At 45.9% G+C, this 26,297-nt stretch overlaps 1 protein-coding gene across 1 annotated transcript; it reads right to left on the bottom strand.

The window, feature by feature from the left end:
• Positions 1-6,639: 6,639 nt before the first annotated feature.
• LOC142259067 (uncharacterized) lies at positions 6,640-22,071 on the bottom strand. Its single transcript, XM_075331590.1, has 8 exons — positions 22,007-22,071; positions 21,698-21,877; positions 21,492-21,615; positions 21,311-21,408; positions 7,350-7,499; positions 7,041-7,220; positions 6,845-6,968; positions 6,640-6,761 (listed from the first exon to the last, which is right to left on the bottom strand). The coding sequence occupies exons 1-8, from the start codon at positions 22,061-22,063 to the stop codon at positions 6,640-6,642; spliced, it is 1,035 nt and encodes a 344-aa protein (XP_075187705.1). The 5' UTR covers positions 22,064-22,071.
• Between the last annotated feature and the right edge of the window lie 4,226 nt (positions 22,072-26,297).

The following is a 26,297-nucleotide window of genomic DNA, read 5'->3' as shown; positions in this document are numbered from 1 at the left end:
GGGTTAAACATCAAATCCCCACGGGTGATCATCATCCCATTAAAGAGAGATACCGCCCTGTACCCCCCGCACAGTATCAGTGTGCCAAGGAAATGTTAAGAGAAATGAAGGAGGCTGGGGTTATCAGAGATAGTTGTAGCCCCTGGGCAGCTCCACTAGTGCTCGTAAAGAAAAAAGATGGTACAATGAGAATGTGTGTAGATTACAGGCAAATTAACCGCATTACACATAAAGATGCTTATCCACTGCCCAGAATAGAGGAGTCACTAACAGCCTTAAAGTCAGCTAACTATTTCTCCACCTTGGATCTCACCAGTGGGTATTGGCAGGTTCCCGTGGCAGAGGCGGACAAGGAGAAGACTGCATTCACGACACCAATGGGCCTCTGTGAGTTCAATTGTATGCCATTCGGGCTCTGCAACGCCCCAGGGACATTCCAAAGGCTGATGGAGTGCTGCTTGGGCCACCACAACTTTGAAACCGTGCTGTTGTACCTGGATGACGTCATAGTCTACTCCAAGACTTATGAGGACCACCTGAAGCACTTAGCAGAAGTGTTTGAGTCCTTGTCGAAATATGGCCTGAAGATCAAGCCGTCCAAATGTCACCTCTTGAAGCCAAAGGTACAGTACCTGGGTCATGTGGTCAGCGCAGAAGGTGTGGCACCTGATCCGGAGAAAGTCACTGTAATCAAGGACTGGCCAAGACCCACCACAGTGAAGGAGGTGCGGCAGTTCCTTGGACTGGTGGGCTACTACCGAAGGTTCATTGATGGTTTCACCAAGATAGCAGCGCCCCTTCAAGATCTCCTGGTGGGCCAGCCAAAGCAGGCTAAGAAGCAGAGCCCTCCATTTGAATGGAGCAGCCAACTAGAAACATCCTTTGTCCGGCTGAAAGGGGCTCTCACGGGAGAAGAAATTCTGGCCTACCCTGACTACAGCCAACCGTTTGTACTGTATACAGACGCCAGCAACGTGGGACTGGGAGCAGTTCTGTCCCAGGTACAGGGAGGCAGAGAGAGGGTGATAGCGTACGCCAGTAGGAAGCTTCGGCCCACAGAAAGGAATCCAGAAAACTACAGTTCCTTCAAGCTGGAGTTCCTCGCTATTGTTTGGGCAGTGACTGAACGCTTCAAGCACTATCTGGCATCGGCCAAGTTCACCATCTTCACGGACAACAATCCGTTGACACACCTGGCAACAGCAAAGTTAGGTGCGATGGAACAGCGATGGATGGCCCGGCTGTCTAACTTTGACTTTACCATCAAGTATCGGGCTGGCAAGAAGAATAACAATGCTGATGCGCTGTCCAGAATGCCTCACTTACCCGAGTCTGGAGAAGACCTGGATGAACTCGAAGAGATAGAGTTACCGGCTTTCCATCACCAAGGTGTTTCCCAGTGTGAGCATGCTGTGGGAGTGAAGCGCTCAAGCCAGCACGAGGTCTCGGTCAACCCATTACTCCACCATAATTGGGAAGAGACACAGAACGGTGACCCGGCCGTGCGATTGGTCAAAGAGAAGCTAGCGCAAGCTGAGACCCATCTTGGCCCAGACGCTCCAGAGGAAGCCCAGCAGCTGTGGAAGGAGAGGGGACGACTGTTCACCTACCAAGGCAAGCTCTGCAAGAGATATGTCAACTGGCGAACAAATGAACTTGTCTGGCAGATAGTGGTTCCGCAGAGGGATGCTCCAATGGTCCTAGCAGCGTATCATGATAACGCAGGACACTTCGGGTGGAAGAAGTTGGAGGCCCTACTCCGTGATCGGTTCTATTGGGTGCACATGAGAAAGATGATCGAGAAGTGGTGCCGAGACTGTGGCCCGTGTAACCTGAGGCGGAAGGATGATGCCAGCCAAAGGTCTCCCCTACAGCCAATTGTCACGAAGCAGCCCCTGGAGTTGGTGGCCCTGGACCACGTGAAGTTAACACCAAGTCGGTCAGGCTATGTGTACGCCCTCACCATTGTGGACCATTACTCTCGTTTCCTGGTAGTAGTGCCTGTGAAGGACCAGACAGCCAGAACAGCAGCTAGAGCGTTCCAGGCATCCTTTTGTCGACCTCACGGTTATCCGGAAAGGGTACTGACTGATCAAGGTCCTGCATTCGAGGCCGAAGTGTTCCAAGAGTTCTGTAACATGTACGGCTGTAAGAAAATCCGAACCACACCGTACCACCCCCAAACCAATGGGCTGTGCGAGAAAATGAACCATGTGGTTATTGATATGCTGAAGACCCTACCGCTGGAAGAAAGGAACCAATGGCCAGAGAAGTTGCCAGATCTAGTAGACCTGTACAACCATATCCCAGTAAATTCGACCAACTGCAGCCCCGCTTACCTGATGCGAGCCAGACCTGGCAAGTTGCCTGTAGACTTTGAGATGGGGACTGTGTCGCCTGAGGCGGTTCAAGAAATAGAGGATTGGGATACAGAACGGCAGCAGCGGTACCGTAAGGTCCAGGAGTGCGTAGAGAGGAGCCTGTCTCAAGCAAGAACGAGACAAGAGCAGCATTACAATCAAACAGCCCCAGCAACTCCCTTAGCACCTGGAGAACAAGTCCTCAAGAAGAAGCGGAGGACGCATAAATTGGATGATCAGTGGGAAAACGAGCCCTACACCATTATCCCCTCCAACTTTGACAATAGTAAGGTATGCCTCATAAGCAAGGATGAAGGCAAGACCTATCAAGCAATTTCTCGAGACCGCCTGAAAGCGTGCCCTGAACGGTGCAGAATCCAAAGAGAAATGGAAGAAGTACAAGGAAGTCCCCAAAGTCAAGAGAAAGAAGGGGAGATGATTCAAACCATCCTTGGAAAATTCCCCAAAACTTGGACCCGAATAAACAATGCCATAGTGGTACCAGTTTTGACGTTTCCGCAGTTGGTCGAGCCAGAAACAGAAAAGGTTCCGGATCCACCTAAAGAACCGTCCGCTCCAACACGAGATGACACGCCAGCAGTGGAACAGGAGGATCAACCCCCTGTCAGTGGTGAACCTGTCATACCCTTGGCGACTCTTAGACCACATAGGCAACCATCACGCTTACCTATCGGGGTTAGGCCCACCTGTAGTGCTGAGGTAGAAGACGCACCACGTAGTCAGGGGCAAACACCAGAGCTACGCAGGTCCCAACGCAGCACTCGGGGACAACCCCCTCCAAGGTATAGAGAGTCAACCGTATAAGGGAAAAAGAAGGAGTATTTATTAGAATGTACATAGTTATGCAAAATGTCTGTAAGGTTGTGTACAAAATGTTTTTCTTTTTCTTTGATTGCGAAAATGGACAATTGGGCCACTGGACTATGGGTGGCCAACACCTAAATTGTTCATAGTTAGCACCAGTGTGCTCAACACCCCTGAAGAAAAACCCGTCCGGCGTGCATAGAGTGGGGTCATCAATGCTCTGACGCACGCCCAGAGCCTACGTTGGGGGTTTGATCGCGGCGGGTCCCCCATGGAGCAGTGTAATGGACACCCGGCAGGGAGCCACACTGGACTCTTATAGTAATGTTTAAGTTTGTAACGTTAAAGTATTTGCGCCTCCCATAATGGGATGAAATGTTCTAACATGTCATGTTTGTTTCTATAGTCCGGGAGTACTGAATTTAACTAAGGGGGAGTGTGGCGCCCCAGGACCTGGTCGCCACAACAGCATTGCCCTCCCAAAGGGTTAATGCTGAGCCTGGAGGTAATTGGGAGATCTATTGGCCAGTAAGTTAACACCCAACACAGTTCTCCCTCCGGCCAGCAGAGGGAGCTCTGAACCTGGAACTTCAGGGAGCATTCCTTAAGTCTGGCTGAAGGGAGGAAGTAGTGGTTAGTCTGGACACAGGAGTGAAAGAGTGCAGACGCAGAGTAGTGCTGCCTTGTGAAACTGGGGCCTAGAGCTGGGATAGCTTGGCCCAGTGAAGCAAGGGGAGCAGAGAGGCACAGCAGAGACTCGGACATCGGAGTCTGTAGTTGCCAGGGCATAAAATCCATCCCTGGCAGCTGAATCCGGAGGGCAGGAGAGCTGCAAGCCCCCTGGCCCAGAAGCAATCTGAAGGTACAGCTGCATCCCAAGGGCCTGGTGGGGACTCCAGCAGAGAAGCACCAGAGAGGGCCTGCGCAGTCTACCCCACAGAAAAAGGGACGAACCACCAGTCCCAGCAGCAAGAGGGCAATTGCTAACCCAAAGTGCAGTGTCCTAAAACAGCAAAGAAAGATTAAGGAGTAGGCCTCATACTCAACTGGCCAAAGATCACCCCAGGCACTTCCAGGCCGGCCGGACCATCTTTACCATCTGTGACGGTCTCCCTGGACTAAACTTCTGCCGAGTAAAAGAGGAGAAGGTAAAGAGACTACTGTTTGTGCCTGTTTCTTTCATTGCTTGTCGGCCCTGCACCGTGCTAGTCACACAACACCATAGACTTCCACAAGCACCAACTGTGTCCCGGGGCACCGCTCCACCTGTGGGGAGCAGTACCACCATTGCTGCCACTTCATCACCCCGGAGGCCTTACACGGCAGCGGCGGCTTAATAGCCGCATACCACAGGTGGCGTCACGAACACAAACTTAAAGTCATCAGCCACATATTATACTGACACCCACCAGGGCCACGGAGCCGGGCCCAGCCACCACTGACTACCACCGGACTAGTCCGGCCCGGCACCGGGTGTCCCATAGCCCTGGGGTGGGCGAGTCAAATGCCCCTATGATGGGCGGTACTAACTACTATAGAGAAAACTGTGACTACAGACAATAACACATCTACTAAAATGATCGCCCTCCACCCCGACAGCCTTCACCGTCAGTGATTTAGTAACTAGAGGTGACACATCTGGAGTAATTACAGTATGTGGCTCGGGGGCTCTCGGCAATCCAAACTATTGTAGGGGCCAATATCTTCTGTCAGATGAGTTTCTTGAAGAAATATTAGACATTTACTTTTTGCCTCTCGGACTCCACAATGGACGGCTCCAGTACAAGGTCTTATATAATGGACATTTGTACAATTCAGAGAAAATATCTTTCAGGCTCTTCAAGGTAAAAATATCAGATCTTTGTGTGTTATTACTTTCCTTTTTTTTCTAATTATATCTTGGAAATGCTGTGGCTGGGCTGCCAGGCCTCCATGTACCCACTGTGGGGTAATCCTAACCTCCCTCATATGTTACAGTTACCCTGTGCCCAACTTTGGATATAAACGCCCCTATCAGCTCATTCATCAGAAGGGAGAGAAGGAAGATCCATCAATAAGATGCAGATCCTAGGAAGATGGATTCATTGCTCTCAGTGGAGAAAGAATAAGAATCTTGTAGTTATGATACTTATTAATGAAGAACAAAAATAAAATAAATGATGTTACAAAGCAATCTTTCCAGACTACTGAGGTCTCTTCATCAACTACAAGATTATTATTCTGTTTCTCCCACTGAGAGCAATCAATCTTTATTCCCCTGGCGAACACAGCACCAAACTAAGAATCTAGGATGTCACCAGCATCATTACCCTCCGCTTTCTCTTAGGGGTCCACCATACTAATTAGATTTTTCTTTGCAGATTAGAAATCTGGGCAGCTAAAGCCTGCTTTACACGTTACGATTAAGCATACGATGTCGTATGTGATCGTAACCGCCCCCATCATTATGTGCGGCATGTTCAATTTGTTGAACGTGTCGCACAAACGATTATTTCCCGTCACACGTACTTACCCATCCATACGACCTCGATGTGGGCGGCGAACATCCATTTCCTGGAGTGGGAGGGACGTTTGGGGTCACAGCGACATCACGCGGCAGCCGGCCAATAGAAGCGGAGATGAGCGGGACGTAAACATCCCGCCCACCTTCTTCCTTCCGCATAGCCGGCCGGGAGCCGCGGGACGCAGGTAAGCTGCTGTTCATCGTTCCCGGGGTGTCACACACAGCGATTGTGCTGCCCCGGGTACGATGATCAACCTGACGTTCAATTTTTAGGAATTGAACGACGTGCATGCGATGAACGTTTTACCGTTCAATCGCAATCGCACGTAGCTGTTACACGCTACAATGTAACTTACGATGCCGGATGTGCGTCACTTGCGACGTGACCCCGCCGACACATCGTAATATATATTGTAACATGTAAAGCGGGTTGAAGAGTCAACATCTTCTATTTCAGGGGATAGGATGGATCCTACCTGTAAGACCTGGCTGATACAGATCTCACTCCAACAGAAGGGCGTCCAATGCCCAAAATAATGAAGGTACTTTTGGGCGGAGGAGCATGTGGTGATCTAGCTCCAGAATGGTGACCATTTGATATGGCCGGACTACAACCCTGATAAAGCAGCCACAGCCGGTGACTTAGAAGAATCTGTGACTTCTCTGCATTTAGTGGTCACTACTCACCTGGGCGGTCATCTGTAGGAATCTCCTCTTTACTCCGCTCATCACCCCTCACATATGTCTCTGTAGTATTAATATGGGTCAGATCTTCACCCTGAAACAAATATTGTAAAAGTCACAGATAGATGGAGAAGTCCCATCTATGATCAGCTCTAATCCTGCCATCTCCACCGCTCTCATTACACAAGTATAACACATATAATACTGGAGGATAAAACAAGACTGAGCACAAGACCTTCACAGCCGTCTACACATCATAGGGGGATTTCATGGCTCCTTCTCTCCATCTACCTGATGGTCCTGAGGAACATCGGGATCTTCTTGTTTACAGTCCTGTGGGAGAAGAGGACGGGGACATCTCTCTGGTGTTGTCCTCTTACTGGATAGACCTGGAGGAGACACATACAGGGACTGAATTCATTCCTTACATACAGATAATTATAGGCCGTGTGTATTTAGTCCTGTTTATTACCTGGTGATGTGAGGGGCTGGGGAACCTCCATCATGACGTCCTTGTACAGATCTTTGTGTCCTTCTAAATACTCCCACTCCTCCATGGAGAAATAGACGGTGACGTCCTGACACCTTATAGGAACCTGACACATACAATGATACCGTCACCCCCGATCCCTTCATAGCGTTACTGTATAATGTCCCAGCAGTGTCACCTCTCCAGTCAGCAGCTCAATCATCTTGTAGGTGAGTTCTAGGATCTTCTGGTCATTGATGTCCTCATGTATCGGGGAGTGAGGTGGAGGCCCCGTGATTGGGCTCAGGGGTCTTCCCCATCCCTCAGACACAGGGGTCTGACAGCGCTCACTAGAGGTCTTCTTCACTACTGTGTAATCCTGGTTATGGAGAGACACAGTAATAAATCTCACTCCAGACATTTCCAGAGTCCTCACCTCTCCAGTTCTGTCCATCTGTTATTCCCATAGATAAGAATGATGTAATGTGACGTCATCAGAATCTCTCACCTCTCCAGTAAGCCGGAAGAGGATCTCTAGGGTGAGGTGTAATATCCTCTCCGCCATCTTGTCCCTGTCCATTTCCATCCTTGATGGGGCAATCAGGAGAATTCTCTTATATAGAAGATCTCCACTGAGAGGATCCGATATTGTAGGGACCTGAATGGGGAGAAGATGACGATGTAACTTCATAACGAATCCTGTATAGTAATATAATTATTGGAGACTTTATATCCGATCACTGGCCGCAGAAATAACACTAACATGTATGACATGAAGAAGAAGACAATTCATGGTTTTGGGCTGCGGGAACCGAAATTAAGATTCTTGATTCAATAATATTGAGAAGTGGGTTTTACTCCACATGTATGGCACGTGACTATTTTATAAGTATTCGCCTGTTGGGTTTTTTGTATGTTTGCAGGGTTTTTAGCTTCTCAGATTTTTTCATCTGACTCTTAAGCCCGCTACACACGCTTCAATATATCTCACAATCCGTCGTTGGGGTCAAGTTGTAAGTGACGCACATCCGGCATCGTTTGTGAGGTATCTGCGTGTGACATCTAAGTGCGATCAGGATTGAACGCAAAACCGTTGATCGCAAACACATCGTATCTTTGTCTAGAATTGAGCGTTTTGTTGCACGAACCTAGTCAATTGTAACGTGTGACATCCCTCATACGATTTTGGTGTCTGATGCTATGTGCGCAGGTGTGCGCTCTGCACCGCAGCTTAAAAAAGGTCCGCTTCAGAGCGCAGCTGAAAAGCTGCGTTCTGAAGCGCCTCACAATGTCTGTCATTCACTAATCTCTGTCAGTCGGTCACTATCTCTGTCCCTCACTCTCTGTCCATGTCAGTCTATCCCCCTCTCTCATATACTCACCGATCCCCGATCCCAAGCGCTGCACGGCATTCACACTGCTCCGGCGGCTTTTACTGTTTTGAAAAAGCCGGCCGCCCATTAAACAATCTCGTATTCCCTGCTTTACCCGCCCACCGGCGCCTATGATTGGTTACAGTGAGACACGCCCCCACGCTGAGTGACAGGTGTCACACTGCACCCAATGACAGCAGCTGGTGGGCGGGTCTATACTGTGTAGTGAAATAAATAATTAAATAATTAAAAAAAACGGCGTGCGGTCCCCCCCAATTTTAAAACCAGCCAGATAAAGCCATACGGCTGAAGGCTGGTATTCTCAGGATGGGGAGCTCCACGTTATGGGGAGCCCCCCAGCCTAACAATATCAGCCAACAGCCGCCCAGAATTGCCGCATACATTATATGCGGCAGTTCTGGGACTGTACCCGGTCTTCCCGATTTGCCCTGGTGCGTTGGCAAATCGGGGTAATAAGGAGTTATTGGCAGCCCATAGCTGCCAATAAGTCCTAGATTAAACATGTCAGGCGTCTATGAGACCCTCCATGATTAATCTGTAAATTACAGTAAATAAACACACACACCCGAAAAAATCCTTTATTAGAAATAAAAAACACAAACATATACCCTGGTTCACCACTTTAATCAGCCCAAAAAAGCCCTCCATGTCCGGCGGAATCCAGGATGCTCCAGCGTCGCATCCAGCGCTGCTGCATGGAGGTGACCGGAGCTGCAGCAGACACAGCCGCTCCTGTCACCTACACACAGCAACTGAAGACAGCGGCGCGATCAGCTGAGCTGTCACTGAGGTTACCCGCTGTCACTGGATCCAGCGGTGGCCGCGGGTAACCTCAGTGACAGCTCAGCTGATCGCGCTACTCACCTCAGTTGCTGCGTGGAGCCGAGAGGAGCGGCGGTGAGTAGCGCGAACAGCTGAGCTGTCACTGAGGTTACCCGCGGCTACCGCTGCATCCACCTCTGGATCCAGTGACAGCGGGTAACCTCAGTGACAGCTCAGCTGATCGCGCCGCTGTCTACATTAGCTGCGTGGAGGTGACAGGAGCGGCTGTGTTTTCTGCTGCTCCGGTCACCTCCATGCAGCAGCGCTGGATGCGACGCTGGATCATCCTGGATTACGCCGGACATGGAGGGCTTTTTGGGGCTGATTAAAGTGGTTAACCAGGGTATATGTTTGTGTTTTTTATTTCTAATAAAGGATTTTTTCGTGTGTGTGTGTTTATTTACTGTAATTTACAGATTAATCATGGAAGGTGTCTCATAGACGCCTGACATGTTTAATCTAGGACTTATTGGCAGCTATGGGCTGCCAATAACTCCTTATTACCCCGATTTGCCAACGCACCAGGGCAAATCGGGAAGAGCCGGGTACAGTCCCAGAACTGCCGCATATAATGTATGCGGCAATTCTGGGCGGCTGTTGGCTGATATTGTTAGGCTGGGGGGCTCCCCATAACGTGGAGCTCCCCATCCGGAGAATACCAGCCTTCAGCCGTATGGCTTTATCTGGCTGGTTTTAAAATTGGGGGGGACCGGACGCCGTTTTTTTTAATTATTTAATTATTTATTTCACTACACAGTATAGACCCGCCCACCGGCTGCTGTCATTGGGTGCAGTGTGACACCTGTCACTCAGCGTGGGGGCGTGTCTCACTGTAACCAATCATAGGCGCCGGTGGGCGGGTAAAGCAGGGAATACGAGATTGTTTAATGGGCGGCCGGCTTTTTCAAAACAGTAAAAGCCGCCGGAGCAGTGTGAATGCCGTGCAGCGCCGGAGATCGGGGATCGGTGAGTATATGAGAGAGGGCTGCTCAATTCAGTTACTCAGGAGATTAGCGGTCACCGGTGAATCCTTCACGGGTGACTGCTAATCAGGACGCGGCACAGACAGAGCCGCAGCATGACAATGAAGTCGGGTGAAGTTCACCCGAGTTCATTCTGACAGTGCGGCTCTGTCTGCTGTCATCTGCCATTCAGCTCTGCTACATTGCTGTCTGTGTCTGCTGTCAGCGGCCATGTAGCAGAGCTGAATGGCAGATGACATAGTAAAAACGCATCCCTACACATTACACACGCTTGGCAAGTCAATAAATAAAAAAAAAAAAAAAAGGTGCCCAATGCATACGTCACAGAACACATGATCTAAAGGATCGCACACAAAATTGATCAATTTAACAGACTACTAACGCTCGTGTGACAGCAAATGAACGACCTACGTGCAATCTCATAAGATCCCGTATGCAACCTGGGCGTGTAACATCGCAAATGCGATTGTACAACTAATTGCAAGGTGTAAAGCGGGCTTTAGACTGCAATGTTTTTAAACTGTCTCAAAATTACTGTAGAAAATTGACACTGAAGAAGACGTTGGTGTGTGGGAGGACGAGAAAACCAACCAGTGCCAGGAAGCTGCTGCCAAGGCAGATAACATAATAGGATGCAGTGAATGAGGCACAGATGCTCCGGACAAGAACAGTTTTGCCTCTATACAAGTCACTAGTTCGGCCACACTTACAATATTCTTCACAATTTCGGGCTCCAGTGAATGAGGAGGACATAACTTAACTAGAGCGGGTGCAGAGAAGAGCGACCATTAACCCCTTCATGACCATGGACGGATATATCCGTCATGGAGCGTGTCCCGTTAAGCCCCGCCCCCTGCCGCGGGCAGGCAGCGGCGGTCGGCACACATAGCTGTTTTCCACAGCTGACATGTGTGCCTGCTAGCCGCGGGTGGAATCGCTTCCACCCGCGGCCATTAACCCCTTAAATTTGCTGCCAAAGTCTGGCAGCAAGATCTAAATGCGCGCGGCCATGTTTTTTACTTACCGCCGCCCCCACCGGAAATCACGTGCGTGATCACGTGACTATCGGTGGTTGCCATCGTAGCACAGGGTCATGTGATGACGCCTGCAGCTATGATGTTTCAGTTTGGTTTTTCCTCGGCCGGGAGCAGAGGGAAAAAGAAAGTGACTATTTCTGCTGTTTACAGCTGTATAGCTGTGATCAGCAAATAGCGATCAGCAATCGGATTGCTGATCGCTATAGCCCCCTAGGGGGGACTAGTAAAATAAAAAAAAAAAAAAATAAAAAAACCCTAAAAGTTCAAATCACCACCCTTTCCCCCCATTGAAAATTAAAGGGTTAAAAAATAAATAAATATACACATATTTGGTATCGCCGTGTTCAGAAATGCCCGATCTATCAAAATATAAAATCAATATTAATCTAATTGGTAAACAGCGTAGTGGCAAAAAAATTCCAAATGCCAAAATTACATTTTATGTTCGCCGCAAGTTTTACGCAAAATGCAATAACAAGCGATCAAAGCGTAGCATCTGCGCAAAAATGCTACCATTAGAAACGTCAGCTCGAGACACAAAAAAAAAGCAGTCACTGAGCCATAGATCCCAAAAAATAAGAATGCTACGCGTTTCGGAAAATGGCGCAAAACGTGCGCCACTTCTATTGGACAAACTTGTGAATTTTTTTTAACCCCTTAGATACAAGTAAACCTATACATGTTTGGTGTCTACAAACTCGCACCGACCTCAGGCATCATACCCACACATCCGTTTTACCATATAGTGAACACAGTGAATAAAACATCCCAAAAACTATTGTGCCATCACACTTTTTTTTTGCAATTTTTCCACATTTGGAATTTTTTTGCTGTTTTCCAGTACACCGTATGGTAAAACTTATGGTTTAATTTAAAAGTACAACTTGTCTCGCAAAAAACAAGCCCTCATATGGCAAGATTGAGGGAAAAATAAAAAAGTTACGGCTCTCGGAAGAAGGGGAGCAAAAAACAAAAACGGAAATTGCCCCGGGGCTGAAGGGGTTAAAGGAATGGAAGGACGGCAATAGGAGGACAGGTTAGCAAGTGATTTTATTACAATGTACAAGTATATCAGGGGCATTACTGAGATACAGTGCCTACAAGTAGTATTCAACCCCCTGCAGATTTAGCAGGTTTGATAAGATGCAAATAAGTTAGAGCCTGCAAACTTCAAACAAGAGCAGGATTTATTAACAGATGCATAAATCTTACAAACCAACAAGTTATGTTGCTCAGATAAATTTTAATAAATTTTCAACATAAAAGTGTGGGTCAATTATTATTCAACCCCTAGGTTTAATATTTTGTGGAATAACCCTTGTTTGCAGTTACAGCTAATAATCGTCTTTTATAAGACCTGATCAGGCCGGCACAGGTCTCTGGAGTTATCTTGGCCCACTCCTCCATGCAGATCTTTTCCAAGTTATCTAGGTTCTTTGGGTGTCTCATGTGGACTTTAATCTTGAGCTCCTTCCACAAGTTTTCAATTGGGTTAAGGTCAGGAGACTGACTAGGCCACTGCAAGACCTTGATTTTTTCCCTCTTGATCCAAGCCTTGGTTTTCTTGGCTGTGTGCTTTGGGTCGTTGTCTTGTTGGAAGATGAAATGACGACCCATCTTAAGATCCTTGATGGAGGAGCGGAGGTTCTTGGCCAAAATCTCCAGGTAGGCCGTGCTATCCATCTTCCCATGGATGCGGACCAGATGGCCAGGCCCCTTGGCTGAGAAACAGCCCCACAGCATGATGCTGCCACCACCATGCTTGACTGTAGGGATGGTATTCTTGGAGTCGTATGCAGTGCCATCCAGTCTCCAAACGTCACGTGTGTGGTTGGCACCAAAGATCTCGATCTTGGTCTCATCAGACCAGAGAACCTTGAACCAGTCTGTCTCAGAGTCCTCCAAGTGATCATGAGCAAACTGTAGACGAGCCTTGACATGACGCTTTGAAAGTAAAGGTACCTTACGGGCTCGTCTGGAGCGGAGACCATTGCGGTGGAGTACGTTACTTATGGTATTGACTGAAACCAATGTCCCCACTGCCATGAGATCTTCCCGGAGCTCCTTCCTTGTTGTCCTTGGGTTAGCCTTGACTCTTCAGACAAGCCTGGCCTCGGCACGGGTGGAAACTTTCAAAGGCTGTCCAGGCCGTGGAAGGCTAACAGTAGTTCCATAAGCCTTCCGCTTCCGGATGATGCTCCCAACAGTGGAGACAGGTAGGCCCAACTCCTTGGAAAGGGTTTTGTACCCCTTGCCAGCCTTGTGACCCTCCACGATCTTGTCTCTGATGGCCTTGGAATGCTCCTTTGTCTTTCCCATGTTGACCAAGTTTGAGTGCTGTTCACAAGTTTGGGGAGGGTCTTAATTAGTCAGAAAAGGCTGGAAAAAGAGATAATTAATCCAAACATGTGAAGCTCATTGTTCTTTGTGCCTGAAATACTTCTTAATACTTTAGGGGAACCAAACAGAATTCTGGTGGTTTGAGGGGTTGAATAATAAATGACCCTCTGAATAAACTTTTCACAATTTAAAAAAAAAAATAAAAAAAGAAATAACATTCTTTTTTGCTGCAGTGCATTTCACACTTCCAGGCTGATCTACAGTCCAAATGTCACAATGCCAAGTTAATTCCGAATGTGTAAACCTGCTAAATCTGCAGGGGGTTGAATACTATTTGTAGGCACTGTATTTCTAATGAGTTTTTTACAACTGAGGCCTGCAATGATGACAAGGAGGTTCAATCATAAAATCACAGATAGTGATTCTCTACTGTAAGAGCAGTGAGAATATGGAACTGTCTGACACATGATGTGATAATTGTTGATAGACTACAAAAATTCAAGGTGGGCTTCGATGCCTTCCTTAAAAAGTATATTATGGCAGGTTATCAGGACTAGATTTTGTGATGGGACATTGATCCAGGGAACTGGTCTGATATTTTTAGAGTCATGAAGGATTTTTGCCCCTTGAAAAAGGTATTCACACCCTCGGAACGTTTCCACTTATTTTTACGTTACTCCCACAAACCAAGGCTGTGGAGTCGGAGTCGTAGCTCATTTTGGTGGAGTCGGTATAAAATGCACCGACTCAGACTCCTAAAATATATATTAAATTGAGGACAGTAGTGCAATGCACAGTGTGATGAAATTTTTTTTCATAGGAATTTGGGAAAGTTATGAAATGTCCTATAAATGGCTGTTCTATTCCTGATCTAAGGCTACAGTCACACACAGCGTTTTTGCTGCGTTTTTTTGAGGATACGTTTTTCAGCTGCAAAAGCAGATCAGCTTTTTATAAAGCTGCATCACCTGAAAGGTTTTTGAGCTCATAAATAATGCTTTCAATAGCAAAAGCAGATTAGAAAACCGCCACAAACTGACAGCTCATTCTTTGTGAGGATCCTCACAAAACGATGTGTCTGAATGTCCTATCTTTTCACCCATTGCCTTTGCTGGGATGCCCAGAGTCCCTGCATTTCACTGCATTATTTTGCCATCAATGTTCAATATGTTTGTGACAAGAAAGAAGTTGTTAGCAAGACACTGGCAGTAAAAGATGGTAAAGCTCATCACACCGGCCAGTTTCTCCAGGCCTTAGTGGAAAAAGTTCTGCAAGATTACGAACTCAAAAAAGAACAGGTTCTTGCTATTGTAACGAACAATGCTTCAAACATGATAAGTACAATTACACTGATGAATGAGAGCAATGAACAACAGCTAGAAGAAAATGTAGGATTCAGTATGTGTGAGATGGAGCCACAGTGCTGTTCATGTAACTGAGGAACAAACTAACAGAAGAACAGCAAAATGATTCTTTAGGATTAGATGATCTTGATGAAGCTGCTTCAAAACACTTTCATATTCATCACATGCGCTGTGTTGTGCACACGCTGCAGCTGGCAATAAGAGATAGTCTGCAAGAGAGACCCCGGTTTCACACATCCGTCTTTTCGCCGGTTTGGCGAATGCGGCGCACTCCAGTACAGTGTATACAGTACAGTGGCAGCGTGACAAACGACGGTCACATGCTTTCATGTGACCGGAGCATGTGACCCAGACGTTGTGGCGCTGTTACTGTACTGTATCGCACTGTACTGGCGTGCACCAAATCCGGCGAAATGCTGGAAACCTATTTGGAAAAGTGAGGAAGTTGGTTATTGCCGCCAGAACCCTTAAAATTGATTCCATCTTGAAGAAATGTGCTGGGAAAGGGGCAATTGTTGATCAAGCCACTCGGTGAGGCAGCACTTATTTAATGACTGAGCGATTGCTTGAACTAAAATCATTTCTTATAGATATGGTGAACTCTCAAGTAACATTAAACGAAGGTCAATGGACACAGGAATTGAAGGAGTTGCTTAATCACCCATTTACCGTGACTAAAAAATTACAAGCTGAGGATTTAACTCCTGGCATTTTTATAAGGGAGTGGAAGAACTTGCTATTTTGCCTATCCAAAAGAGGAGGTTTAATCGCAGATGGCATTTCTGCTTCAATGAAACGGAGAGAAACACAGCTATTAGAAAATAAAATTCTTCTGGCAGCTGTTTATGTGGACCCAAGTCATCATATACTTCTTGATGATCAACACCTTACTAAAGGAAAAGAAGCTCTGACTGAGGTAACAGTTAGGATGAGCGGCTACAGGACTGCCAGGTGCAAGAGGACTTGGGTCCTGACAGTGCTACTGCTGCCATATCTTCATCCTCACCAGATAAGGAGTTTAACTTTGACAAGCATTTGGATGACATGGAGCAGGCAAAGCATTGCCGCAAGGAAAAAGATTTCACTCCGTCTCCTATAGCAACAGATTGACCAGATTTCAGTAACATTTTTCACTTACTCTCAAAGAAATAGAAAAATTCAACCATTCATCAAAACTGACTGTGCATGAGGCAATTCCTTTATACCCAGAAATTGTTAGAGATATTGCCCATGTGGTTACTGCTTTGCCTCCAACCCAAAAGTAGAGAGGTTGTTCTCTAGCCTTAAAATTATTAGGTCAGATTTGAGGTCATCTGCGAAGGAGGATCTGATGGAAGCAATTTTATTTCTTAGAACAAATTCATAGACTGCACAAATGTTATTTAGTATGTTTTTGTTGAAAACTGTTTTTTGCCATTTTTATAGTGTATTACATAGTGTTATATATGACACACAATATATACTGTATATATAACACTATGTAATACACTATGTAAATGGCAAATAACAGTTTTCAACAAAAACATACTAAATATTAACATTTAGTATATTGCTTATATTTAAGTGAAAAATGTATTGTAGTACAATGTGAACATCAGACATTTAATCATTTTTATGATAAAATATATTTATTGGAATAAAACTTTAGAATAGAAAAAAACTGTAAAATTGTAAATATGTAATATGTAATTTTATATATATATATATATATATATATATATATAAATATATACAGTTAGGTCCAGAAATATTTGGACAGTGACACAATTTTCGCGAGTTGGGCTCTGCATGCCATCACATTGGATTTGAAATGAAACCTCTACAACAGAATTCAAGTGCAGATTGTAACGTTTAATTTGAAGGTTTGATCAAAAATATCTGATAGAAATTGTAGGAATTGTACACATTTCTTTACAAACACTCCACATTTTAGGAGGTCAAAAGTAATTGGACAAATAAACCAAACCCAAACAAAATATTTTTATTTTCAATATTTTGTTGCGAATCCTTTGGAGGCAATCACTGCCTTAAGGGCTACTTTGCACACACAGATAAATCTTTGGCAGATCTGTGGTTGCAGTGAAATTGTGGACATATTGTTCCATTTGTACACAGCCACAAACCTGGCACTGATTGTCCACAATTTCACTGCAACCACAGATCTGCCGCAGATTTATCTCTGTGTGCAAAGTACCCCTTAGTCTGGAACCCATGGACATCACCAAACGCTGGGTTTCCTCCTTCTTAATGCTTTGCCAGGCCTTTACAGCCGCAGCCTTCAGGTCTTGCTTGTTTGTGGGTCTTTCCGTCTTAAGTCTGGATTTGAGCAAGTGAAATGCATGCTCAATTGGGTTAAGATCTGGTGATTGACTTGGCCATTGCAGAATGTTCCACTTTTTTGCACTCATGAACTCCTGGGTAGCTTTGGCTGTATGCTTGGGGTCATTGTCCATCTGTACTATGAAGCGCCGTCCGATTAACTTTGCGGCATTTGGCTGAATCTGGGCTGAAAGTATATCCCGGTACACTTCAGAATTCATCCGGCTACTCTTGTCTGCTGTTATGTCATCAATAAACACAAGTGACCCAGTGCCATTGAAAGCCATGCATGCCCATGCCATCACGTTGCCTCCACCATGTTTTACAGAGGATGTAGTGTGCCTTGGATCATGTGCCGTTCCCTTTCTTCTCCAAACTTTTTTTCTTCCCATCATTCTGGTACAGGTTGATCTTTGTCTCATCTGTCCATAGAATACTTTTCCAGAACTGAGCTGGCTTCATGAGGTGTTTTTCAGCAAATTTAACTCTGGCCTGTCTATTTTTGGAATTGATGAATGGTTTGCATCTAGATGTGAACCCTTTGTATTTACTTTCATGGAGTCTTCTCTTTACTGTTGACTTAGAGACAGATACACCTACTTCACTGAGAGTGTTCTGGACTTCAGTTGATGTTGTGAACGGGTTCTTCTTCACCAAAGAAAGTATGCGGCGATAATCCACCACTGTTGTCATCCGTGGACGCCCAGGCCTTTTTGAGTTCCCAAGCTCACCAGTCAATTCCTTTTTTCTCAGAATGTAGCCGACTGTTGATTTTGCTACTCCAAGCATGTCTGCTATCTCTCTGATGGATTTTTTTCTTTTTTTTCAGCCTCAGGATGTTCTGCTTCACCTCAATTGAGAGTTCCTTAGACCGCATGTTGTCTGGTCACAGCAACAGCTTCCAAATGCAAAACCACACACCTGTAATCAAGCCCAGACCTTTTAACTACTTCATTGATTACAGGTTAACGAGGGAGACGCCTTCAGAGTTAATTGCAGCCCTTAGAGTCCCTTGTCCAATTACTTTTGGTCCCTTTAAAAAGAGGAGGCTATGCATTACAGAGCTATGATTCCTAAACCCTTTCTCCGATTTGGATGTGAAAACTCTCATATTGCAGCTGGGAGTGTGCACTTTCAGCCCATATTATATATATAATTGTATTTCTGAACATGTTTTTGTAAACAGCTAAAATAACAAAACTTGTGTCACTGTCCAAATATTTCTGGACCTAACTGTATATATATATATAGATATATAATATATATGTAATCTATTGTATATTACTTATTGTATAACATATTTACAATTTATTACAGTTGTTTGTGCTCCAAAGTTGTATTCCAATAAATACATTTTATGTTCTATCTAAATATCTTGATTAGTGTATCATAAAAATAATTTGATGTCTTATCTTCACATTGTACTACAATAAATTTTTCACTTAACTATAAGCAATATATGTCGGAGTCGTGGAGTTGGTGCAAGGGAAATTGAAAAGTTGGAGTCGGAGGTTTGGCTTACCGACTCCACAGCCCTGCCACAAACGTAAATGTATTTTATGTGATATACCAGCATTAAGTGACAAATATTTGTAAAGTGTAAATGAAATGATAGATAGTTTTATACATATTTAAAAATATAAATCTTAATATTGTGAGGTGCATTTATATTAAGCCCCTTGTAGTATGATGCCCCTGAGTGACCAATTGCTTCCAGAAGTCACATAATTAGTAAATTGAGTCACCTGTATCATTTATTTTCAGTATAACTACAGCTGTTTTGTGAAAGCTTCAGGAGTTTTGTTTGAGAACATTAGGGATCAAACAGCATCTTGAAAACCAAGGAACCCACCAGACAGGTCAGGGATAAAGTTGTGGACAAGAGTAAAGCAGGGTTCAGTTATTAAAAAAATGGTGAACGCTCTGAACATCTCACTAACCACTTTTCAATCGATCATCCAAAAATGGCAGGAGTATAGTGTGGAGACACGAGGGTCAGTGGGTACGGTCGTCTGCCGGCCTAGCTGTCTAGGAGAGACCGCTCAGACCAGGGCTCATCCCACTGAAAACCCGCACTCCTTCCTTGTGGTCAGGACACTATTCCAACAACACAGGGTGAGGGAACCACATTTTGGTAAGACATTATTGGTTCACCAACAGGCAAACACGTATCATACATTCCCATCAACAACACAAGATGATACAAGCGACAGAGTCTCACTCATCCATTGTCTCGCATGGGATTAGAATCTTTGCGACTTCGGGGCTTCCTGGGCCAATTATCCCAGCCAGCAGCACCCCACTTTTGATGAGCACCCACCGAGAGGAGATAGCGGCAAGCTTAGAAAGATGACTGAGCACAGCAAGATATGTAGCCTGGCAACTGAATTCTCCTAACCTGGGTCTCCAAGCAAATTTGTGGCCTCAGCATTGAGCAGTGATGCACATCTGTGATCCTCAAGTTGAAACCGTGGATCCTAGCCTGAAGTCCTGCAGAATGAATATGGTGACAGGAGCAAATCCCTTTTTATAGCCCTCAGTTCTCATTTTAGAGTATTGTGTCTTACAAGATTGGTGGAAAATGGCCGTTCTCTCATTGGTTCAATTCAATCCGAATGCATAATTTTCCTCTGATTGATGTAGTCAGAGATGCTGAGGCAATCCACATTTAACTGAAAATAGGGCTCCGGTCAGCCTGACATGAAACAATGGCTAACTTCTTTTAATTTGCCAATCAAAGGAACATTGCGTCTAGCCTAATTAAGAACAGTTCACCCTTCACACAAATCTCCAGATGCTGAGTTGTCACATATAGCACAACTACAAAAGACATGGCCGTCCACCTACACTGACATCTCAAGCAAAGAGATCACTAATTACAGAGAAGCAGCGAAGAGGTCTGTGGTCAGAAGGAAAAGCAGGAGCAATCCAGACCTCAGGGGGAGAATCTGTCCACAGGACAATTATAAGTCATAAACTCCACAGATTTGGCCTTTATGGAAGAGTGAACATTAATAAAAAGCAAAACATAAGAATTGAAAATTGTTTCACAGACGCCTTCATCCAATTTACCTGAGATAGAGCTGTTTTATAAAGGAGAAGGGGCAAAAATGTCACCTCTAGATGTGCAAAGTTGGTAGACGCATCCCCCAAAAGATTGTCAGCAGCAATTGTAGTGAAAGAAGCGCCTGCAAAGTACTCACTCAGGGGGCTGAATACTAATGCACATCACAATTTTCAGAGTTAAATTTCTTAAAATATTTAGAAATTCATGTATAATTTCCTTAATACTTCACAAATGTTTGTTACTTTGTGTTATCACATAAAAAAACAATAAAATCCATTTTTTTGTGGCTGTAATGTGAAAAAATGTGGAAAAGTTCACCGGGTGTGAATAGTTTTTCTTGCACCATTTTGAAAAATTTGGAACAAAAAAAATAATAAAGGGAAGACAAAAAGTGACTTAGAAAAACCCAACAGAATTGATGAGTTGGATGTGAGTTTTGTGGTGCGGAGCCCGTTATACCGGCAGACGGGATGTGACCGGAGGCAGAAATATTCAGGGAAGGGAAAGATTTTACACTTTCTAGATAAATCCTCTCTTCCCGGGACGTAACGGCCTCTAATGCCGGGATCACACGGCCGGATAAAGAATCATCACAGCTTCATCCAGAAAACTAGGACAAGTCTTTTCTTATTTGTCATCCATATACAATCCGGTATTTACAGCCGCTATTAATAATTTACAAGTCCATTTACAGCTTCCTCCATTACAGAACTGCAATGTACCCGTAACACAATGTCTGCTGTATGGTGGAGCTGGTGGGAACCTGATGGTTTGTGCAGACACAGACCTGAATGGACGAGTCTCATCCGATTTAGAGAAGGCAGTAGAGGATGCTGGGATTATTCTCACACACAGATTCTGTCAGTGAGAAAGAAAAATCCCCATCTGCACCGCCACATCCAATAACAATGGTCTGAGGGCGAGACGTTGTGTTATTTTATGGACAACACTGAAAATACAGTAGTGTGAACGAGGACTAAATGGAATCAAAGCTCTTATCTCTCCTAATCCTGCCATCTCCACCGCTCTCATTACACAAGTATAACACATATAATACCGGAGGATAAAACAAGACTGAGCACAAGACCTTCACAGCCGTCTACACATCATAGGGAGATTTCATGGCACCTTCTCTCCATCTACCTGATGATCCTGAGGAACATCGGGGTCTTCTTGGTTACAGTCCCTCGGGAGAAGAGGACGGGGACATCTCTCTGGTGTTGTCCTCTTACTGGATAGAACTGGAGGAGACACATACAGGGACTGAATTCATTCCTTACATACAGATAATTATAGGCTGTGTGTATTTAGTCCTGTCTATTACCTGGTGATGTGAGGGGCTGGGGATCCTCCATCATGACGTCCTTGTACAGATCTTTGTGTCCTTCTAAATACTCCCACTCCACCATGGAGAAATAGACGGTGACGTCCTGACACCTTATAGGAACCTGACACATACAATGATACCGTCACCCCCCGATCCCTTCATAGCGTTACTGTATAATGTCCCAGCATTCCCAGCAGTGTCACCTCTCCAGTCAGCAGCTCAATCATCTTGTAGGTGAGTTCTAGGATCTTCTGGTCATTGATGTCCTCATGTATCGGGGGGTGAGGTGGAGGCCCCGTGATTGGGCTCAGGGGTCTTCCCCATCCCTCAGACACAGGGGCCTGACAGCGCTCACTAGAGGTCTTCTTCACTACTGTGTAATCCTGGTTATGGAGAGACACAGTAATAAATCTCACTCCAGACATTTCCAAAGTCCTCACCTCTCCAGTTCTGTCCATCTGTTATTCCCATAGATAAGAATGATGTAATGTGACGTCATCAGAATCTCTCACCTCTCCAGTAAGCCGGAAGAGGATCTCTAGGGTGAGGTGTAATATCCTCTCCGCCATCTTGTCCCTGTCGATATCCATCCTTCACGGGCAATCAGGAGAATTCTCTTCTATAGAAGATCTCCACTGAGAGGATCCGATATTGTAGGGACCTGAATGAGAAGAAGATGACGACGTAACATCATAAAGAATCTGCTGTAATAATACAATTACTGGAGAGAATAAAGGGAAACATATAATGAGAACATTCTGGGGGAACATTATACTGTGTGAGGGGAGAAAGGGGCCGGGGACCGAGGGCAGAAAGGGGCCGGGGACCGAGGGCAGAAAGGGGACGAGGGCAGAAAGGGGACGAGGACCGAGGGCAGAAAGGGGACAAGGGCAGAAAGGGGCCGAGGACCGAGGGCAGAAAGGGGCCGAGGACTGAGGGCAGAAAGGGCCGAGGACTGAGGGCAGAAAGGGGACGAGGGCAGAATGGGGCCGAGGGCAGATGGGTTTCAGAGGAAAAGGAACAAAAACCTCACGATTCATAGAAATCAGCGAGACAAAAACTCCAAGAAAGTCTCAGAGCTGAAGGGGTTAATGCCACCTGGGCCCAGTAATGGGGAATCTCCACACACCTCCACCTGCAGAGCCGCACACTAGATATATGGTAGCGTCTAGATCCCAGTGGCCAGAAGGACCTCTGCTGACGTCATGCCCATGTGACCGGCCTCTTGTGTGGGAGGAGCCTGTAGTTGCCGGCAGTCATTGCACAGTTGCTGTTTCCAGCCCTGGGTGTGATGTAACAGGAGATAATATCTGATGGAGATTATCACATATGAGCCTCAGGGGGAAATAAAAAGGGACTGTAGGTCACCGTCTCTGGGTGAAATAGTGTGCAGCAGTAGGTGCGACGCTCTGCCTGGGGAAGGTGGGGACAGGGGGGTCGACACTCTGCCTGGCGGAAGGTGGGGACAGGGGGTGCAACGCTCTGCCTGGGGGAAGGTGGGGACAGGGGGTGCGACGCTCTGCCTGTGGGGGAGTCGCAGCGCAGCACCCGGGGTCCCTTTCCCCTTTTCCCATTAGAGGCATGGAGAGGGGGGATAGATCCATTGGGGATTGGAGCAGTCACTGTATATAATGGAAGCCCATTGGATATTAAAGGGAACTTGTCAGCAGAAATTTTTCAATAAACCTAAAAGATTCCGCTTCTGCAGCTCATGGGCTGCATTCTAGTAAGGTTCCTGTTGTTATTGTGCCCCCTTTTAGACCAAAATAAATACTTTATAAAGTGTTACCTTTTTGTATGCAAATCTTGTTATTTGTACATGGGGGCGGGCTGTCTGGTGTCAGTTATTCTCCCTCCTGCCGCTTTACGCCGTCCCCCATCGCTCAATTTCATATGTCATCAGCAAGAACCTGCCCATAATCTCGTGTCCTGCGCAGAACGGTGGAGGCAGAGGGGAAAGCACTGGCACGAGATTATGGGCGGGTACTTGCTGATGACACGCTATGCTGGCACGGCGCAGGCGTGAGACCTCGGGAGCACTGGGCGGCGTCCTGACGTATGCAATTAAGTGATGGGGGACGGCATAAAGTGGCAGGAGGGAGAATAACGGACACCAGACAGCCCGCCCCCGTGTACAAATAAGATTTACATACAAAAAGCTAACACTTTATAAAGTATTTATTTTGGTCTAAAAGGGGGCACAATAACAACAGGAACCTTACTAGAATGCAGCCCAGGAGCTGCAGAAGGGGAATCTTTTAGGTTTATTGAAACATTTATGCTGACAGGTTCCCTTTAAAGGTTGAACCAAAGATCCCAAAGAGCTGAATTCCACAATGATCTGTGACTGATACTGATGTGTTTATTACCAGGTGATTATCAGCGCATTCATTATACACAGTTTATGGGAATTTTTGGCATTATTATTATTACTAATTATTGATCATTCTTCTTTATAGAGTTCGGGGCAATATCGGCTCCAACAAAGAATTCTTCTTCATCCACTGAATATGAACGTTTCATCTATTGAAGAGAATCCCACAAGTGACTTAAGAGGATATTTCTGTGTATATATTCTCTGTGCTGTGTATTATATGGGGTGTATTTATATTAATGTTTGTATTGATGCTTCTTGTAATCTTCTATCAGTGTAAGTTGTCATTTGCTCGTGTCTTGGTGATTTGATAATTCAGTGACGGTGTTTGTTCCCCCCTCAGAGGTTGTGTGGGTTTTATCAGTGGCCGCATTCACTTTGATATTGTCATGATTAAGAACAGTAATCTGTGTGAAACGCGGTGACGGGCAGGGTGTCCTTTTTTTCACATCATGCTTTTTCACTGTCTTTAATAAAGTTTTTTAATTAAGCTGTTACTGGATTTCCTCTCTTCTATGGGGCCTCAGACGCTGCCATCACTAATCTAGGACTTAGTGGCAGCTATGGGATGCTATTAAGTCCTTATTACCCCGATTACCACCACACCAGGGCAATCGGGATTATCCAGGTAAAGTGCTGGGATTGTTACATCTAATAGATGCGGTTATCCGGGAGGCTGCAGGCTGATATTTTTAGACTGGGGAGGCAGCCTAATAACCATAGGCCTCCCCAGTCTGAGAATCAAAATTGAGAGGACTGCACGCTGTTAGTTATTTATTTTACTCTACAATATAGACCCACCCACCGGCGTCTGATTGGTTGCAGTCAAACACAAACAGCTGTCATTCAGCATCGGGGCGCATCTGACTGCAACCAATCACAGCCACCGGTGAGTGGGGGAAGCCGTGAATATCTATGAGCCTAATGAGCGGCCCAGGAAGAAGAATGAGAGGCGCAGGAGCAGTGTGACAGCCGCGCTGGTGATCGGTGAGTATGAAGTGCTTGCTCCTACCCCTTTGTGCCGGATTCTGGTTCCCATAGACTTTATATGGGGACCAGCCTCTGGCCAGATACCGGGGATCAATCCCTCACTGACCCGGAGTCAGCGGGGGATTGATCTGCCAGTCCTCCAAAACGCAGAAAGAAGTGACATGCTGCTGCTTTTTTCTTCCACAAAAACTGTAAGGCACAAAGAAGCAACGTGCGCACAGCCTGTCTGAACTCTCATAGACTTTGCTGGGGAAGGCAATGCATGCAGTTTTGGGCAACAAATCACCCAAAAACGTGGTGAAATACGCAGCGTGCGCACAGGGCCTAAAGATGAAATTGCTGCTAGTCAACTTGCAAATCCTGTCACAGTGGCCGGTGTGTAATGTGTGGCAGACGGACAGGAGGTATGAGAACGGCCTCTGACCGCACCACAGCCTTAGCTCTTCATTATATTACCTGGCCGGTGTGTAATGTGTGGCAGATGGACAGGAGGTGTGAGAACGGCCTCTGACCGCACCACAGCCTTAGCTCTTCATTATATTACCTGGCCGGTGTGTAATGTGTGGGAGATGGACAGGAGGTATGAGAACGGCCTCTGACCGCACCACATCCTTAGCTCTTCATTATATTACCTGGCCGGTGTGTAATGTGTGGCAGATGGACAGGAGGTAGAGAACGGCCTCTGACCGCACCACATCCTTAGCTCTTCATTTTATTACCTGGCCGGTGTGTAATGTGTGGCAGATGGACAGGAGGTGTGAGAACGGCCTCTGACCGCACCACATCCTTAGCTCTTCATTATATTACCTGGCCGGTGTGTAATGTGTGGCAGATGGACAGGAGGTATGAGAACGGCCTCTGACCGCACCACATCCTTAGCTCTTCATTTTATTACCTGGCCGGTGTGTAATGTGTGGCAGATGGACAGGAGGTGTGAGACCGGCCTCTGACCGCACCACATCCTTAGCTCTTCATTTTATTACCTGGCCGGTGTGTAATGTGTGGGAGATGGACAGGAGGTATGAGAACGGCCTCTGACCGCACCACATCCTTAGCTCTTCATTATATTACCTGGCCGGTGTGTAATGTGTGGTAGATGGACAGGAGGTAGAGAACGGCCTCTGACCGCACCACATCCTTAGCTCTTCATTTTATTACCTGGCCGGTGTGTAATGTGTGGCAGATGGACAGGAGGTGTGAGACCGGCCTCTGACCGCACCACATCCTTAGCTCTTCATTTTATTACCTGGCATAACGCTACTCACTAGTGATTGATGGCCCTGACAGAAGTTATGAGGCATTGAACGACCGCCCTATTACATGAAATACATTATAAGCTGCGGTCAGACACATTTCACCTAGATGATGATTGTGGCAGCATGTACATCATTGTGAATAGATAAAATAACCACTTTAAAGGGAAAAAAACTTACATAGCA

Source organism: Anomaloglossus baeobatrachus, assembly GCF_048569485.1.
Source record: "Anomaloglossus baeobatrachus isolate aAnoBae1 chromosome 5 unlocalized genomic scaffold, aAnoBae1.hap1 SUPER_5_unloc_24, whole genome shotgun sequence".
NCBI classification, from domain to species: domain Eukaryota; kingdom Metazoa; phylum Chordata; class Amphibia; order Anura; family Aromobatidae; genus Anomaloglossus; species Anomaloglossus baeobatrachus.
Note: the sequence above shows the minus strand (reverse complement) of the source record. Positions and strands in the feature narration are given on the sequence as shown.

Excerpts from the sequence above, each read along its gene's own strand:
- LOC142259067 (XM_075331590.1), bottom strand. The coding sequence starts at position 22,063 with ATGGCGGAGAGGATATTACACCTCACCCTAGAGATCCTCTTCCGGCTT. Across the intron at positions 21,616-21,697 it reads TTGAGCTGCTGACTGGAGAG|GTTCCTATAAGGTGTCAGGA; the intron begins GTGACACTGCTG and ends TGTATGTGTCAG. Across the intron at positions 21,409-21,491 it reads CCAGCCCCTCACATCACCAG|TTCTATCCAGTAAGAGGACA; the intron begins GTAATAGACAGG and ends TGTCTCCTCCAG.